The sequence below is a fragment of the Centruroides vittatus genome, unplaced genomic scaffold, assembly GCF_030686945.1.
Source record: "Centruroides vittatus isolate TY-2023 unplaced genomic scaffold, ASM3068694v2 contig_957, whole genome shotgun sequence".
Lineage (NCBI taxonomy): Eukaryota > Metazoa > Arthropoda > Arachnida > Scorpiones > Buthidae > Centruroides > Centruroides vittatus.
In genome coordinates this window covers 524,982-544,629 of record NW_027122636.1, presented here as the reverse complement: position 1 = coordinate 544,629, position 19,648 = coordinate 524,982, and the positions used below count along the sequence as shown (strand labels likewise).

The following is a 19,648-nucleotide window of genomic DNA, read 5'->3' as shown; positions in this document are numbered from 1 at the left end:
CCTTAAAGGGAGTTATTCGTGGATTCTTAGGCAACAAAAAGGATGATAACTATACTCGGTGACAGTACTTCTGGAAAAATACCATCAACTCGAATGCAACGACGAGTATTTGTTTAAAAACATCGTATAAGTGGCACAAAGATCGTATTGGAGTTAATTTAACTTCGGCATTGTTAAGAATTAAAATTGAGTTACACAATACAGATTTGTGTTGTATTAATTACGAAGTTACTCAAGAACATTTTCAAAAAATCAACAAAACTATGTATTCATTTAAAATAAGAGAGGCTGAAATTGACAAACAGTCGAAAGCGACTTTGATTTCAGCGGTTGGGAACACTGGTTCCGAGCATCATCGAACCAGTTATTATTAATTAGACAACCAGGCAAAATGTTGGACGAAGTTAAAATTATGATGGCAAGAATTGTGGCAAACGAATTGGTCGAAAAGGATGAAGTAACCAATAAAATTATTCAAATGGAAGCTGCATCAGATCGCGGTAAAATTAATTGTAATCAACGAAATGGACCGCTATCTTCCGTTAAAATGTGTTCGATTATCATACCGATGTATGATAATTTTGCATTTCGAAGTCATTGTAGAAAGAGTTAATGATTTAGAATGAGAATAACTTTGTGATTGTAATAATAAAATAACACCAGTAGCTATCTTGCAAATCGTACGACCAGACAAAAACAACGTCGTCACTGGTAGAAGTTTACATAGATAAAAGGAGCTGACCGAACTCAAAGTTCTAGGTCCTAGGACCTTGGGTTGGAACACTGTAGAGTCGGTAAGTAGTCCTTTGGTTCTTTTGTTTATAGCATCTTTTAAATGAATTTCCCCTCATATATTCGACAGGTCTAGCATGTATTGTAAATAAAATTGTAAAGAAAAAAACGTTGGTGTATAGTTTATAAACAACTACCTATCCGGTAAAAATTATTAAGAGTCCAGTCCCGATGAATTTTCCGAAATGAAACCTTACACCCGAGTTTTCGGTGGGGAATAAACGGATGGCGAGGCCGTTCCCCCGGCACCACCCGTCGTCATCCCTATTTTATTAAAAGAATAAAAGTAATTTGTACATCTTACGAAGTTTCTGGTGCTCTTCCACCCTTTCACGGGTGGAAAAAATCGGGGCGCTACCGGATGACGTCATTACAGAAAGTGCAGAAGGGGTCGGGGAACCAGACGGCCGGACTGCGACCCAGAATCTTACACGAGCGGCACTTGAGGTAGGAGCCGGAGTCGCACAGCAGCAACGACTTGCAGCAACGTCCGAACTTGTGCAACTTGGAACACTCTCCGTAGCGGATCTTGTCCAAGGGAACGTCCTCTCCACAGATTCTACACTTCTCTCTGCAGGGTATCAGATCGGTAGAAGTGGGAACAGTCTCGCCCAGCGAAGGGTAGATGTTGCGGACCACGATGTGAAACTCCTTCAGCAGCCAGTCGTTCATCAGCAGCATGGACCGCTTCTGAACCTCCGACAGTTCCATCAGCCTGGTCTGGTATTTTCCGATGATGGTGATGATGTGTTGCCTGGCGATCAGAGCTTCCACTTTCTCCAACTTCTCTTTCTGCAAACCGAACGAATCGTTAACGGAGAATGAAACATTGCCGCCGGTATGAATATTTAACTTTGGCCTCTTAAATTCCGATTTAAATTAATGTCATTTTTACAATTATTTACTTTCGTTAAAATAGGGGCCAACCGACCCCCCGATTTACTCTTAAGTACTGGCAATTAACTAAAATACCGGGGATGTCAAAAAGCTTAATTTTGAGGATAGGGATGGGTCATATAAAACTTGTGAAAGCTAATAGCGAGTAAAATAGTCATTAAGTCAGACCTTGAGATATGACACGACACCCTTTATCCTTTTCACACTTCAGGAACAAACAATCTTATGGCAAAATCGACCTTTTATTGTAGGCTGTTTACTAGTTTTTAAGGTAAAGGTACTAGTGCTAGATGATTGCGCATCTGAAACAATGTTAACCCTTTAACATGTAACCTAGAATAGTGTGAATCCAACATTCTATTTGGGTTACAAAACAGAAAACCTAATAAATGAGCTAAATTACCCTTAATCTGAACGGGAGGTTATTAGAAAAAGATGCCGTGACTTCATTCTTTGCTTTTTTAAAGAAATCAGACAGAAAATACCTACAAGCATCTTAAAAAAGATGTCATTTTTATCTATAATGAGAATCTGTAATGTCTTGAGAGTTTGTAAAGAACCTTTGATTAAAGAATTGCAAATAGAACCTAATATCATTGGAAAAATTGAACTGCAATGGCAAAATTTAACCATTGTCTAATGGAAAAACACAGCTGATACAATAGCATTTTGGGCTGAAGTATCTTAACACAGAGATGATACTGGACAAAGAACCAACTGATTTTGCTCTACACATTTTGTGCATACCACACTGAAATGCTGAAGCCGAGCACATCTTCAGTCAGATGAACATTATAAAAATCAAATTAAGAAACAGAATAAGTGTGGAACTTTTAAATGTAGTGTTAACAATTCAAGCAGGATTAAAATGCAAAAGTAATATTACCTACACTTACAATATCCCAGAAAGTGTAACATGCCTTATTGACACTAGCTTGAATTATGATCAAAAGGCAAATAATACTGAAGAAAATGCTGCAGATGATTATGACTGCCTTTTTTTTTTTGGAAAAGTTTTCAAAAGCATGTGATCACAATCATTATTTGATGTTCATATATCATTGCATTAAATCTATTATTTACAGAGACTCTTTCTTCATTTATCATCATTGTATTATGTGATTTTGTGTTTTTGTATTACTGCATTTTACTTAAATGCTTTGATTGCACCTTTTAGAATGAGTATGTATCTGCCAAAAAAGAACCAATTGACATTTTTGTATTGTTTCTGTCTGTGTACTTTTGTTTTCTTAATCTTTAAATACAATCTGGATAAAATAGAATTAAATTGAGAGAGAAGTAATTTGAGAAACTTTTCATTCTCTAAACAAATTTGATCATATTGTCTTCAATATATTCTTCTCTAAGTATGCATTGTAAACAGAATTTACAGTAAATTAACTTATTAATTTTACTGTACCTATTAATATGAGTTATCTGGACAATTGTAAAAGCTTGTATTGTTGATCAATCCATTAAAATGTTTCTATGCTGAAACGAATTAAAAATTCAATACAGATTCCATTCTGTAAAGTAAGCAGAAGAAATTTCTTTGTCAGTCATTTGTAGTGGTATTCTTTGTAAATATGACATTTTGTTCATAAAATAAAAATAAATCTTTTTATTCAAAGAACAAATGTTATTTCAAGAAAAAGAACATATCGGATATATATTAGCTCCAACATTTAAATGTAGAGAGACTCCTACAATTTCATCACTACTTTCACTTTGCCAAAATATGTACCAGTAAGGTGTGGGCCAATTAATTAATTATCCTTGTCCAATTCTGTAAATGACATTTAATCAAATAAAAGTCATTTTGTAATTACACCAGTATTTTTAAAGTATTGTGGATAATAATTTAATTTACAATGGGGCGTTATTTTTGATTGTTCTTAAAATAGTTTATTTTAGTCTTTTTCGACTAATTTATCTAATTTATTTTGAAGAGAGAGAGAGAGAGCAACATTGTTTGTTACGTAGTTACGTCTGCTGAAAGATGAGGGTGTATGCACTAGAACAGGAAGCAGCCATCACGGTCAATTTCAGCTAGCAATAGGTAGAGTAAATGAAAGATGCTATTAAATGTGACATCAAAACACCAAACATGTTCCAAAATAGCATTACTTTAGAGGATGTTCATCAGAAAAATACTCAACAGCTCTAGAACTGTTGAGTCTGCTGAATGCAGCCAATGTTCTTTGTTTATGCCATGTGGTTGGTCGCTATGCCGATTGGCATGCAACCACTCGGCTCACATCCGGTTTTTTGGCCTCTTCCTGTTCTTCTTTGATTTTACAGTCTGTTTGGTACTCTTTGGCCTAGTAGGAGTGCCTTGCATTAGGCTCTTTCACTTCAGAGGTTTTTATTTTGGCCTTTACAGGTTCTGCAGCCATCCGTTTGACTCTGTCAACCTGAGGTTTTTTGTCCGCTTTCTTTTTCAGTTGGGTACTCTATAAGAGCAATTTGTCTATTTTGTGTGGCATGTTGGAACCTGTTTATTGTAAATTTTTGAATCTTTTTGGCAAATTGCCATTTGGTGTGGTTCCTTAGGTCAGCTTTTGTTTTTGTCTGTCATTTTCTTTTCAGCTATTTTATATGGCAGCATCTCAACAAATATCTGCAGTAGCCCTGGGGTCACAAGAAGACACTATCTCAAATGAAACTAACACCCAGCTTGGAAAAATCATGGACCTAATACCAGAGTCCTGTAGTTTTAACATTAAAAAAGAGGAACAGCAAGAGATCGGGGAAAGGGTAACTCAGCTCTTTGGTTGCATATATCAGGCTGTAGGCCTCATTAGGGATCTGAAAGTCAAACTGTCTTATCCAACAGAAATTAGTGTCACTACTTCCTATGCAGACATTCCTAATGCCAAGCCCAATTCCAGTTCCACCACCAGTGAGACTGTCTTTCATGGAAAAGAGCCAAGAATTCATAAACTTATTTCAAACAAGCAGCACAAACTTCACACTAATTTGTTATAAACAAACAAATAAATTTCATATTAATAAAGTGAAATAGAACATTTATGATCATTATTCTTGCATTTAAAAAACTTCATAAGAGTGATCCACAAGGTACAAAATTGTGAGTTTAGTGGTCCATGAAGTGAGAAAAGTTGGCGACTGCTGCTCTAATGTACCCACAACTTTCATATGATGCAAACATATCTGTAACTGTAAAACACCTCTGCATAGAGATTGTACTGGTTTTTATTGCATTGCAACTGAGCACCTATGTACATACTGTATTTGTGATTTTTTTGTTCTCCCAGCCTCTGTAGTGTTTGTATTTTGCCATGCTCAAGTACCATGTCACAGATATGAAAGGGTACATGGACAAGCAATGTTTGTACTTAGTTACATTCAGTTCTTTATGTTAATACAGATGTATATCTTACGAATCTGAATGGAAAATCACTTTTCCTAGTAGGTAAAACCTATGGCCACCACTTTGTATAACTACTCACCTCATTGTTCAGGTATTATACATCTGTCTCAGGCATCTGACATGTTGTAATTCTACAACCTAGTGTCTATAATGTAATTTTAAAATTAATTGTACATGTACTGATGTATACCATGTTATTGCTCTTGTGAAAATCAAGGTTTATTAAGTTTATAATTATACGAAATTATATTATTTGTCTAAATATCATTTACAAGAAAGGAAGTTACATTCATCGTTTTGGAGAAAAGGGAAATCAACTTCCTTTCCTACACGGCTTTATCTATATTTCGGACAGTCATATGTCTGTTTTCCCTCTGCACTCATTACACATCCCATGTGTCTCTTGGTCACTATTGGCTAAAGAGTGAAGTAAAAGGGAGATTTTCCCGCCATTCAAGGCAGTTCATCCTAATTGATATTGCCACATAGATGCAGTCCTCGATATTTCGTAGATGCCATAGGTGACAGTCCACGACGAAAGGATTTTGCCATATGAACTATGGCAGTTCACCCAGAGAAATAATTGCCACATAACTCCAGGCAGTCGCTACCATAAAACAGTCTCCGTCACAATATTATAACTTTGTGTGCTTTCATAAGAGAAAAAGATCCCGCATTCATCCTCCATCTCCCGTAATTCTCCGACTACTGAGAAGTTGACAAATACTACATAAGTGAGGAAATATAATTCAAGTATTGTAAACTCTCTCTCTCTGCAAAATAGGTTAAGGTAGAGGAAATACTCTCTTCCACTCTGGCTACAACAGGAATAGTTAATTTCCTACTGACCAATTTATTACATCATTCATCAAATTGTTATTATTTGTGTTTTTATTATATTTATTTTTTTCATGAAAATAATTAAATTTAAATCAATTTTTCATAATTAACTAATAAAACTGGAATTCTTTCAGCTTTATTATTATTTTTAAACTCTTTCCTCCCTGTAGGCACTAAGAGGGTCTCTTTCAGCAAGCCCATTATGGGTTCAGCCAGGCCTACAATGTGTAGCCAGGCAGTGAGGGACAGGACCTGACATATCCAGATGGACCATCCTGTGAAAAATACCTAAGAATTTTTCAATCCGTCTGGATTCGATCCCGAGTCCTCCAGAGCAGTAGGCTGCCACCTTCACTGCTCGGCCATCCAACTATCAAATTCTTTCGGCTATTGTAATGTGTTTCTTTATGTACTCAAACGTTTTTCTGAGGTTTGTTATATCTATTTTAGTATGATTATTTATTTAATATAATTTTAGATAAAACTATTCAGGCACCTAGTGGTATCTTTCTTACAAAAAGAATCATAGAGTGACATTTTAAAAAAGGGCAAGGTCGGAGTTGCACATTACAGATTTGCTGGAGTAAGAGTTGGACTTTTTGTTTACCAATTCCCCCACACTAATGGTCGTGTGTCATATCTTGAGAGGGGTTGGACTTAATGAAGATTTTACTCATTAGCATTTATAATTTTTTAAATTTAAAACTTGTCTCTACCATCAGAATTATATTATTATAATAATTAATATAAAATGTTTTTATAAATCAATAGTGCCCCTCATAATTTTATTTATTACGATCAAATGCTAGGACATTATGCAACTTTGTCATATTGCAATAGAATTGAGACAGAGCTAGAAACAAAGAAGCGATCCTTCCTCTAGTTAGTACAGATGAGGCAATCCTTGCCTACACAAAATTCTCACTGTACCTGCCAGGTACAGTGAGACAATCCTTGCACTTGTCAACAAGGAAAGGCAATCCAATAACAGAGCAATCGCAATCGACTGCTTTGTTCTTGTGTTTTGTTCATTTATCGCACCTATTTTCCATTAAGTGCATGTAATGCTGTTTTTGTTTTGGACCCCTAAATTCCATTAGGTGTGCTCAGTCTCATCGGAGAGCATGGACAGTCACTTTGACCCCATGTAAGCTATATCAAAAACAAAAGTCACAAAACTCCATTTTCTACATTTAAATAGACCCGCATTACATTTTTTAGTTCCTTGTCACAATTAATGGAAAATGGCAAAGTTTCATCAAAATCAATCAATCAATCAAATTTTGAGATCAAATGCTATATTATAAGCCACATAGAAGAGGCTTTACTAACACTCCGCCTCAATAAAAATTATTTTTTCAACAAAATATCTTAAAAGCCGAGAAAGTTATGCAACTACTTGTTGGATTTAAAAAAAAAATAAGTTATTAAGGAATCAATTTTAAAATTATATACTTACAATTTTATCAAAGTGTTCGTCGGAGGATGATAATGTTATTAACATGATTTTGGCCACGTGCCTGAAAATTAGAATAATTTTTATTTGAAAAATTAAATTTATCAATCAGAATATACAAAAATTCATCAGAATAGAGTGGAACCTCACTTAACGAGCATAATTCATTCCAGAATGTTACTCGTAATGCGAAACAATTTTTCCCATATAAATTAATGTAAAATATGATAATGCATTCCACAACGAAAAAAATACTCAAATATTTTATGTATAACATTTATTCAAAGAAAATTATACAATATACATTGTTAAGGAGTATGAATCATCTTCATCTTTTCTTCTAGCACAGAATGAACTAACTTGAAATGCTAATTCGATTTGCAGGAAAAAAAAAAAAAAAGAAATTATACATAATTCGCCTGATAAACACGCCAAACAATATACCAAATTCTTGAGCTATGTAAACACTATAATTAAATATTAGAAATTAATTAATTTGACTAGAGATAGGCAGTGTGCTGCCATCTCGTATTAAATTTAATAATTATAAATAATTAATTTTTAATTTAGACATTTCTAAAATTTAATATGAGATCACAGCATAACTGCCTACCTCTCATCAAATTAATTAAATATTAGAAATTAATTATAGTCTTTACATAGTCCAAGAATTTGGCATATTGTTTGGCGTGTTTATTATATAATGGGCAATGGTTACTGATGTTTATAGATAATATGTGTGAAAACAAGTTCGGAAAAATGTTTGATCACAAGCAACACTAGGATGCTAGTGGAACGAGTGCTAAACACAGACTGAAGTAGCATGCGCACAATCTGGAACTTCCTCTCTCCTCGTCACTCATTATGCAAAACGTCGCTCATTGAGTCATATTTTTACAATTTTTTTTTGTTCATTCATATTGAGAAACTCATTATGCGAGATGCTCGTTAAGTGAGGTTCCACTGTATTTTGTTCTGAAATTCACTTTATCTCTTACTATAGCTAATTATAGATAAATAGAATATGAAAATGACAATAAATATAAACAGTTTCTATCAAAATTGTCAAATAAACAGTACATGCTTTGAACCACACATTGAAAATTCCAATTTTCAGTTTATCATCTGAAACACCAGATATACAGGGTGAACATAAAGTCTCTATACATTTCTGTGAAAATGCAAATTTATTAAACATCTACCATATACACTGCAACATGTATCACATTAGGACCACAAATCAGTACATCTCTATGTGATTGCCCTCAAAGTCTAGGCACAGCCGCCAGCGTTCTTCCACAGACTGAAACACGCTGTTCAACATAGTTGGTGAAATTTTCGCCACTGCATCTGTAATTTGTTGTTTCAACTGCAGTATGCTGTTAATCTTCACCTGGTACACCTGTGACTTGATAAACCCCCACGCAAAGAAATCTAAGGGAGTCAGGTCTGGTGAGCGAGGGGCCCACAGCCTTTGTGAACCATGACCAATCCACCTACTGGGGAATGTTTTATTCAGGTAATTATGGACATCCAATGCAAAATGGGGTGGTGCCCCATCCTACTGGAAAACAACTGAGTCCTTAATCCCATCTTGTACCAATTGTGGCTCCAAAATTTGTTCCAACATGTTGCAGTATGTGTGTCCAGTAACTGTTGTCTCTGCAAACATAAACAGTCCATAGACCCTGGTCTTCATGATCCCTAACCACACATTCACTTTTGGGGTACACCCCATTTTGCATTGGATGTTCATGATTACCTGAATAAAACATTCCCCAGTAGGTGGATTGGTCATGGTTCACAAAGGCTGTGGGCCCCTCGCTCACCAGACCTGACTCCCTTAGATTTCTTTGTGTGGGGGTTTATCAAGTCGCACGTGTACCAGGTGAAGATTAACAGCATATTGCAGTTGAAACAACGAATTACAGATGCAGTGGCGAAAATTTCACCATGTTAGACAGTGTGTTTCAGTCTGTGGAAGAATGCTGGCGGCTGTGCTTAGACTTGGAGGGCAATCACATAGAAATGTACTGATTTGTGGTCCTAATGTGATACATGTTGCAGTGAATATGGAAGATGTTTAGTAAATTTGCATTTTCACAGAAATGTAAAGAGACTTTATGTTCACCCTGTATAGTATATAATGTAAGACTATTAGGTTACAATACACTTTGAATTAATTTATTACCTGAAACAATGATTAAGAAAATTAGAAAATGGCTTTATACTAGAAAAAGTAGTAAATGTTTGTAATTTTAATATCATGAATCAAAAACTATATCATTCTTATAATTTTGGTGAAAATAATTATTTCTCTTTCATTTAATTTTATGTACTGTACATGATTAAATATGCTATTTATTATTGGTCGTGCTAAATGCCAAAAATAATTTTTTCATATCAAAATATTTATATATCACATACCTCTTCTGATTTTTCAATATTTTGATTACTCAAGTACCCGAGTACTTATAATTTTGTGTATTTTGGACTCCATGATAAAACCTTTATAATCCAGTGATGGGTGTTTCTACAACAGCTAACGTTTTCAACCCCTTCGGGGTCTTCCTCAGGCACGGTTCATTAGAAATTTCAGGCACAGTTCATACAAGTCTTATGAACTATGCCTGAGGAAGACCCCGAAGGGGTTGAAAATGTTAGCTGTTGTAGAAACACCCATCACTGGATTATAAAGGTTTTTTCATGGAGTGAAGAATTATAATTCATCCAGTATATATTAAGAAGTATCTTTGTATTTTGGACTCAAGCATACAAAATCTTTGGCAAAAAATTGTTTGAGGGGGTTTGAAAACAAGGTTTACCTGTATTCATATTACAGATTATAAAGAGTAAGTTTTATTACATGTAACATTATCATTGTATGCAAATATATATTATCAGAAGAAATTAGCCTCTTTAATTTCTCAGAACTTTTCTTTTGCACTTGTGATATGTAATATAAAAAAATTAACCTAAAAGATAATTAATTAACAGTTGCAAAAAAATTTAACATTACATTTTTTAGAGTAAAATGTGAAAAACTATAACAATTTCTAACTAGTAGCAACTAATGAGATTTTGAAATGCTATTTAGTGGTAGATGTTGATGTATAATGTGGTAATAAATAGCAAGGTAGAGGTCAAAGTTTTAAACGTGAAAACGTGTACCTTGGACGTTAGGTGCCGCTTTCCTGTAAGCCTAGAAGTTTGACAATGGTGTTTGGAATGTTGAGCATGATTCCACTGACTTTCCAAGTGCCATTGTCAAACTTCTAGGCTTACAGGAAAGTGGCGCTGAATGTCCGAGGTACACGTTTTCGAGTTTAAAACTTCGACCTCAACCTCGCTAATACATTCAGATAAAATAATTTCATATATTTTTATATAAATAGAATTTAATATGTGGTGTTTAATATGCAACCTTAAAAACAAAAAAGATAAAATCTGAGAAAAATAAACAATTCTGAATACATTTTACCTAATAAGTTGTAATTTGATTAAACGCTGTTTATCCAAATTTTTATCTTCACCTAAAACCAATTCTTCTAGCATGGATGGCAATGGAAATCCCAAAGCTAGATGTGCATGCAGAAAATCCAAATAATCAAATAATTGAGAGAACTGAGAACAAGTATTAGCGATTCTGGTGTTGGCATCTGAACATCTTATTAATTTATTTGTAACTTCCTTCAGTGTTGCCATAGTATATATCACAAGCTGAAAAAAATAATAAATTCAATAATTAAATGAACAAATAATTATTGACAAGAATGAAATACAGTAGACCCCCTTTATAACATGATAGATACAGTCCGTGTTGTACAAGTCACTTAAATACATGAGCTAATCACAGCCCAGCACGTGTGCAGTTTAGAGGATATGGCTGTTTGAAAGGTTTTCTTCGATAAAATTAACCAATTCTAGACTAATTTGACTCAACATTTCCAAATCATGTATAATTTTTTGGGAATAATCCATATAAACTATGCTATGAACAAAAAATTGTAGGATTACTTACCAGCGTGCACTGTTCGACGACACCGTTGCTTAAGCTTGTTTTTGTCGCAAAGCAGCTCGTCGAACGGCGGGCGCTTTTCCTGATAAGTTATTTTTCTGCGAAAAATTCACCGAACTTTGGAGACATAGTTAATAAAAATATAATTTTTATGGGCATTGAATAATAAATGGTTCTTAGTAGGTCCGCTGCTCGTTTAAACTCGACGGTTTGTACAATATCCGCTATTGGTCCAGATTCGACCAATCCTGTCGCAACCCGAGTCGACGATGATGTTTTACAGTGTTATACGAGTCTCTTTTAGTGTGTTATACAAACACAATCACAATTTTTTTGCCGTGTTATACGAATCTGTGTTATATGAACCCGTGTTATAGGGGGGTCTACTGTAATTCTAAATTGAAAATACATAGCAGAATATATAGAAATGCTTTAAAATTTTTATCAGCATAAACTGTTCCAAGGCATTGAGTTTCAGACCTGCAACTGTAAGCTGACAAGAAATATTTCTTTTTTTTCAATAATATAATAAATTGTTTATATATTCCAACTTACAGCTCTATAATTTATTTCTCAACCATAATTTATAACCTTTGTGATAAAAATATACTAAAATATGTTCAAAATGGAAATCTGCTAAACCAGAAAAAATATTTGGTACTGTGCAAATCTGGTTGACACGCATTTTACTGTATTACATAGCTCATAAACTATACTAAAATAAATATTAAATGTTAAAATATAGTAAAACTAAACTCTACCTTTAATGGTTCTCTTGTAACATGGCAATCATACATAACAGGAATACTGTAAATAATTATTTCACAGTAAGAATTTTATAAAAGAAAATCTGATGCTTTTAATATTTCAAATCCTGAATATTCTCTTTTTACATAAGATAAAGAAAAAAGAATGTACTTATAAAGAGTGGCAAACAAAATTCCATTTCGAGAACAACAGATGCCTTGTGGAGCAAGCTTGTCTATTTCAACGTCCACAATGATTTCTTCTTGTTCAATAATAATACCTGAATTTAAACAACAATAAATATGATTACTGCGTTAAAAATTAATATAATTTAAACAGTTTGTATAAAAATATCCATCTTTGTTAGAAAGATGAGTAACATAATGTAACGTATAGTGTAATGTAGTGTATTTATTTTTCTACTGACAATTAAAATGTAGGAATAGAGATAATAGTTTGATGTAAATTAGTAGTATATTTCATTCTAAAGGATATAAATGAATAGATCAAATAGAACAACTGATAAACAAAATGATTGAAACCAATTTTCAGCACAAATTAACTGATATGAAAATTTACTGTTAACATACAGTCGACTCCGCATAAGTCGACACCCGGATAACTCGACACTTGTCGGTTACATAGTCAGTTTTTTGTGGTCCCGGCCGACTTACATAGGCAATAATGTTATTAATTTTACTTTTTCTGTTTCACACTTTTTAGAATTCTGATAAGTGTGAAACAGAAAAAGTATGTTGATTTATCCAGTGGTGACGAGTTAAACAATGTCGAGTAAACCGAGTGTTTTAACATTAATAACATTATTGCCTATGTAAGTCGGCCGGAACCACAGAAAACTAATTAACCTACGGGGTCGAGTTATCCGGGTGTCGACTTATGCAGAGTCAACTGTAATTTCAATATTTGCAGTATGAGGGCAACTAATAAGTTTGGATAAAAGTTTATGATCACTGTCTTTTGGCATTAATAAAGTTTTAATGAATAATGCACAAAAATAAACAGAATATCTCACAAGCACTTTTGACACGTATAGAATGTCTTCTTTAGGCAAAACAAATAAGTTCTCAACTGACCTACTTGATAGTATATTTGGCAGATGTGGATGATATGATACAATAAAATAAATCTTTGACAATACCACTACTGAAAACGAATGGTAAGTCTTGCACTGTTTTGCACAGCAAAGTTGCAAAGACAAAATGATGTAAAGTATTGTCCAATTTGAAATTGGCACTTGCTGCCCAGAGAGCAGTGATCACATTGAGTGAATTGAAGTTTGAATGGTCCAACATCCACCTCATTCCTCTGATTTAGCTCTCTTGGATTACCATCTCTTCCACATTTGAAAAAAAATACCTGAAAAGAAGACATACATACTACAAAATTCTGAAATTTTTTTTTGAAAATAAAACTTGTTGCTACAGAACAAAGGGAGAATATGCTGCATCCATACCAAACAAGAATATGTTGAATGATGTACAGTGGTCATTCATATGTGATGTTTGCTTCTGTGTTATACTGAGAACTTATCAGGTTATTCATGTACAGTGAAATCTGCTAATGTTACCACTGAAGGGACTAGCTCAAAGTGGTCTCATAAGCAGTTTTCACTGCATATTAATATTTAGTCAAAATACATCGGGTGCATATAATTTTCATTTCAGATGAATCGATCCGCAAGATCAGACTGGTCTTTGTCACATGATAAAGATCGCTTCCATCCCGTGTTTTAGTTGGTGGAAAGCATACAAGTAGGATCAAATTGTATTTACTCCACGAATAAAACTGCTCACATAATAATGGCAAAATGGGAGTGTTTACGCCATGCATTCTTACTGTACAATCTCTCAAAACTGTCTCTTAAATCTTATTTTTTTCATCTCAGTTTATTGGATATTTTAATAATGTCTTCACTTATCATTTATTAAGTTTTAAATACTTTTCATTTTGACAGTTAAACATATTTCTTTGCTGTCAACTATTGGCTTGACTTTAACCATGGAGGTTGCCATCTTTAATTTTTTTTATCCCATCCAAATGATCCTACCCTCTGCTTGGATTAGTTTGTATCATAATCCAGTTGATCCTCAATGGCATTTGTATATGCAGAAAGAGATTGATCGGATCACTATAGTTTGTTTGTACACGGGTGAACGATCAGAGTAATCATGGGTCAGTTTGATTCCAAATGTATATGCATCCATTGAGAAGTGACTTAATATACATCTGATTAATAGAACTATCTATTAAAATTAGTAATTTAGTTTACTCAAAAAACTTCTTAACTATCAAAATTATAAAAATAACTGAACTTACTTTGGCTAGAGGATTTTACAGAAAAAGACACTGTTCTACCATCACGTGAAGTGAGAACCAGTTTTGAATGAGGTACTTCATTTCCTCTTTGACATAATCCTAAAAATAAGCATTTAAAATTAAATTTCTTTTCGAGATCAAAATATTTTTAGAATAATAGAAATCAATACAGGTACTCCTCACTTTCCGACCTATCTACTTAATGACCACTCGCACTTACGACCAATTAAGTTTCGACCTGCAATTCAGGGAATCCCCTTTCTCGGCTTGAGTATTGGTCAGTGGCAAATGGTGACATGCGCACTAAGCATACTATAATAGGCTAATAGTGTACTATAATAGTCTTTTTATGAAAAAAATTTAAAGTTTGTTGCATTATTTGTATAATTTTACAACAATCCTATAATCCCGGCACAAGCTCCTCGCTTATCGACCAATTCGCTTAACGACGTAGTCGTCGGAACGGAACTCGATCGTAAAGCAAGGAGTACCTGTATTAAAAACTCACAATGAGCTAAAAAATTAGAAATTCGAATTGTTTGTCATCTCATAAAAATAGAATGAATAAAAATATGCAAAAGTTTATCTAACTATAATTTTATGATTTGATAATTATTAAGTTGAATATCCATGCAATTTTCTATAACATGGTTTGGTGGATAGATGCAGCAACTGAGAAATTAATAGATAAAGTTTGCAATTTTTCTGAAATTTCTGATGAGAAGTATAAAAAGTATATAGATGAAAAGTAATGAAAGTAATAATGCCATATATTAATCATCAATAAAATATTATACAGATACTTATTGATATCAATATATTGACTTATTGGAATGTTTCTGATATCGGAATCAGTTCATTTTACAAATTGATGCACTGATCTCTTTTTCATTGTTTTAATAGTCACTATAAAAGAAAAAAAATCAGAAAATTGGTTTGTACAACAAACTAATACCATATACAAGGTTCCTACTCAAATTTTTGTTTTAAATTCTGACTTTCCCTGATCAACTTTGTACAAATTTTCTGACCCTCACATCCCTTACAATATGGCACATTGAAAAAATACAACAGCATTTGACTTACTATGCAAATGTGAGCCTGACGGTTTAAGGGCGTAAAATTTTGAGTTTTACAGTTAAATAATTTTTTTGAAGGAATTGTAAACATTAGTCGATGAGAAAGAAAATGATCTCATGATCTCACGGAAATAGAGCAGATGTCAACTTTTAACATCAACAATTCAGCAAGAAATCACAAGTCATCGCGCACTTGCGAATTGGTCATCTTAACGACGAACGACCAGTTGGCTCAGTGCCAATGATGATTGTATAAAAGCGATCATCATAGGAAGTTATAAGTGCCACCTTGATTCCCGGACCTCCATACAGTGGACCCGATCCAGCTAAAAGGAGAAGACACTGGTTGGAAAATACCAAGGACTCCTACCGCTTCCATGCACGCACAATCATCGCATACTTGCCATTAGAGGTATTTCGGGGCTGAACTTTGTAAACTCTCTATGATATGCAGATTAGACATAGTTCCGAGATTAGTTGCCATTGTGTACGCAAGATAGCATAACTGCATTTAACCTTAGGATTTATATAGCCGCCTGTACTCTTTGATTTAATTAATCAATAAATGTTCAGTTATTTTGTTACACCTGTCTCCTGTCACTCCAACCCACCTGTTGACTTGCTCATCTCCCTTGCCGTGCGATAAAACGCCATCCGAAACGACAACGTGAACGGTCTTTGCAGACTGTTGCCGAGTAAGTGGTCAGTAAGCATTAACCCCTGGCCTGTGGTTTCTCACACAGATATGCTATTGCTTCTCCTACTTTTTAATTAGTTATTTTTTTCTAATTAACAGTTATATAATTTTTATAATTGGCAAATTATCAAACAAAAATAAAATGTTTTATTAAACTATAGTAGATTATTCTCTTATTAATCCACAACCATAAATCTACATGGCTTTGAAAAGAAGAAAAAAGCATTTATTTATTTTTTATTCAATAACAAATCCTGTATAATTCATGTACAAAAGTATATATTTATTAAATTTATTCCCTAATAAATTTCCTTCACTTTATAAAATATTAATAAACTGGAAAAAATAGTCAAGCATATTGTCAGAAAAAAGATCAACATGCCACCAAGAAGGCAAATTTCCTGACTTTTTCTGGACACTAATGAAAATCCCAATTTTTCCTGATTTTCCAGGTGGTAGGAAGCCTTGCATATATTGGGGATGTTCTAATATGCCAATGTATTGGTACAGTTGCCATCACTAACAATTGAAAAAAGAAGAAGATTATTAGATATCAGTTTGTAAAATGAATCAATTCCAATACATTGGGAACATCATAATAAACCCATATATTGGTTCAGTATCGGTTATATTTCTGAAATATAACCAGTTCGAACTTGTGTAATCCTATCTCTGTGTGTTCCAGACAATATATTTTCAATTACGCATAAATTAATCATACAAGTTATTAACTATTGTCGACACTTTTTGAATAAGACAATTATATACAAATTGTTGTAAACATTTTTTTATTTCATAGTTATTAACTGTGATGATGACAGTCTAATTAGCCAATTTTATTAATGTTTCAGAACTAAATTTTGTATGCTAAAAATTACCAAAATTCCTAAAGTTTCCCAAATTTTTGATACAAACAGCAATTCTGTGAAAATTCCAAGTTTTCTAGGCAAGAAGATATTCTGTTTATATAATATGTGATACAATATGATAACCATGACCATGTATGTAATTACCTTATTAGATAGAATCATGTGACACATGATACATGTTTTAATGTATCATGTGTCACATAGGATTTCATGAATGTATCATGAAATCCTATCATGAAAAGAGAATGTATCATGTGTCATGTAGGATTAATATATTTTATAAAATATAAGAATCCAAATATAGTCATTCTTTTTTAGAAGTATAATATACATACATAATGCAGATTTAAGGTTACCTGTAGCAGATAAACTATAATGTCCCTTGGTATGTCCAATTTTTCTAATGATCACATCTGCCTCTTGAATTATTACTTCACACGATATTAAGTAAGTATCTTTTGTTGCTACGACAATGTAATGTGAGTCAGTCTGCTGCAAAATAATAATAATAAGCCAATTATTACAACTTATTATATCTTTAATAATCCACATATACTCACAAAAATATTTATTTCTAATAATATAGAATTTAATACTGCAAATATACTTTTGAAAAATGAAGCAACCATTATAAGGATTTCAATTTGAAATTTTATTTTAATTGGCAGACATATTTAATCCATTAATTTTAGAAGTTTATGGATTAAATATGTCTGCCAATGGTTGTTTTGTGAGATGACAACAGACATTTGCCATCATAATATTCCCATCGAATCAGTTCAAATCTATCTGGATTGTCATAATTTATCATGGGCAGTTTGGAATGGCACTCCATTCTCCGTTCCTCATCCATGCTACAATGTATAACCAAACTGCAAGTTGGGTTCAATAGAATTAGACAAAAGAGACTAATCACATAGCGCGTAATACACTATTACCTCAATTCTACAAATCAAATCAAAGCATTAAATATGACAAGTTAAAAAGTAATATGAAACATATTGTCAAAAGTAAACTTGTAAGGTATGACACATTAAATCTGAGCCAAGTTTCTCTTGCACATCGATATTAAGTTGTTAATGATAACTGGAAGTTATTGATCAAAATAACAACATTTACGAGTGTAGTAATAAATTATTTGATTACACTGCATCTTAAGTCTTGTTAACTTTCTTTGGGTGCTCCTTTGAACAAGAAGTAAAACCAATAAAATTAAATTACGATCATTGAAATTACATTGAAAAAATAAAATAAATAAATAATCAGATTTCTGTCCTATCATACTTTCCATAAATAGACTTCCAAGCTGTAGATACAGTATTCAATTCCTCAGAATTAATGCAATTTCATTTCAAGGTAGATTTATACAGGGTGTTTCAAAACTCATGGGCAAAAATTTAAGGGGTGATAAAAAACATCTAAACAAGCAATTTTTATCATACAATGCATGGGCGGAGAGCAAGTGTGAACCACTAAATGGTGCTGTAATGGAAAGCATAAAGTGCAAATTTTCTTACACGTCGTCATTTCTACTGTGGATTTCAGAAGGCGTGGCGATGTACAGTAGTCAGGAAAAGGAGGACATGCATATCCATTTGGTGTTTAATTCATGCTTTATGCTTTCCGTTACAGCACTATCTAGAGGTTCACCGCTTGCTCTCCGCCCATGCATTGTATGATGAAAATTGTTTAGATGTTTTCTATCACCCCTTAAATTTTTGCCCATGAGTTTTGAAACACCCTGTATATTTCAAAAATTTGTTTCTCAAGTCATCAATATTACAGATGGAACATATCAATTTTGTCTCATTCCAAAGCACTTCAGATCACTTGCAATTAATGTTTTCAACCTGCTCGACAGGACATTGTGTTTTAAATTCGACAACAGCCTGTCGAGCAGGTTGAAAACGTTCATTGAATAAATCTTTTCTCGGTGATTTCAGGTGTTATTGTAATGATTATTTGTTAAACGATAAACCTCTTATTGAAAATCACTTTCTTCCTAGATGCCTTGTATAACTTCTGCAATTATCCATCTAATTGTTATCCAGAAATCAACATTTGCAAGAAATTGCACATAAACTCTACCTATAACTAAACTTTTACCACTTATATTTATGGATGTAAAACATATTAAAACTTGTATAAATATAAGTGAAGACTATATTCTTAATTCAATCAAAGTTGGAGTTGAAACTAGCTTTAATGGATCTCCACAGGAAATCTAATGAAGTAAGATTAGAGAATTAAGAAGATCGTGATATTGGATCCCTAGATTAATCCCCAAACATAAAAAATAATTTTTATACCAGTGTGTATGAATATCTTACAAATGAGCATCTGTTCACCAATTAAAAATGTGTCTTGTCATCTTTGTCGAGTTGTAGACAAGAAAGTTTATCAGACTACCTAGAAACAAGTTACTAGTAATAATAGCAAGGTTGAGGCCGAAGTTTTAAATGCAAAAGCGTGTATGTCAGACATTCAGCGCCACTTTCCTTTAAGCCTAGAAGTTTGACAAT

General features: G+C 33.3%; 1 protein-coding gene across 1 annotated transcript in view; it reads right to left on the bottom strand.

Moving 5' to 3' along the window:
• Positions 1-996: 996 nt before the first annotated feature.
• Positions 997-19,648, bottom strand: part of LOC136985276 (general transcription factor 3C polypeptide 4-like) — a 28,872-nt gene continuing 10,220 nt past the window's right edge. The window contains exons 8-14 of the mRNA XM_067282524.1: positions 17,483-17,618; positions 14,482-14,580; positions 12,316-12,424; positions 12,159-12,204; positions 10,861-11,099; positions 7,383-7,443; positions 997-1,584 (exon numbers count right to left, since the gene is read on the bottom strand). Coding sequence (XP_067138625.1) covers positions 1,147-1,584; positions 7,383-7,443; positions 10,861-11,099; positions 12,159-12,204; positions 12,316-12,424; positions 14,482-14,580; positions 17,483-17,618 — 1,128 coding nt within the window. The 3' untranslated portion in view covers positions 997-1,146. The remainder of the gene's footprint in view (positions 1,585-7,382; positions 7,444-10,860; positions 11,100-12,158; positions 12,205-12,315; positions 12,425-14,481; positions 14,581-17,482; positions 17,619-19,648) is intronic.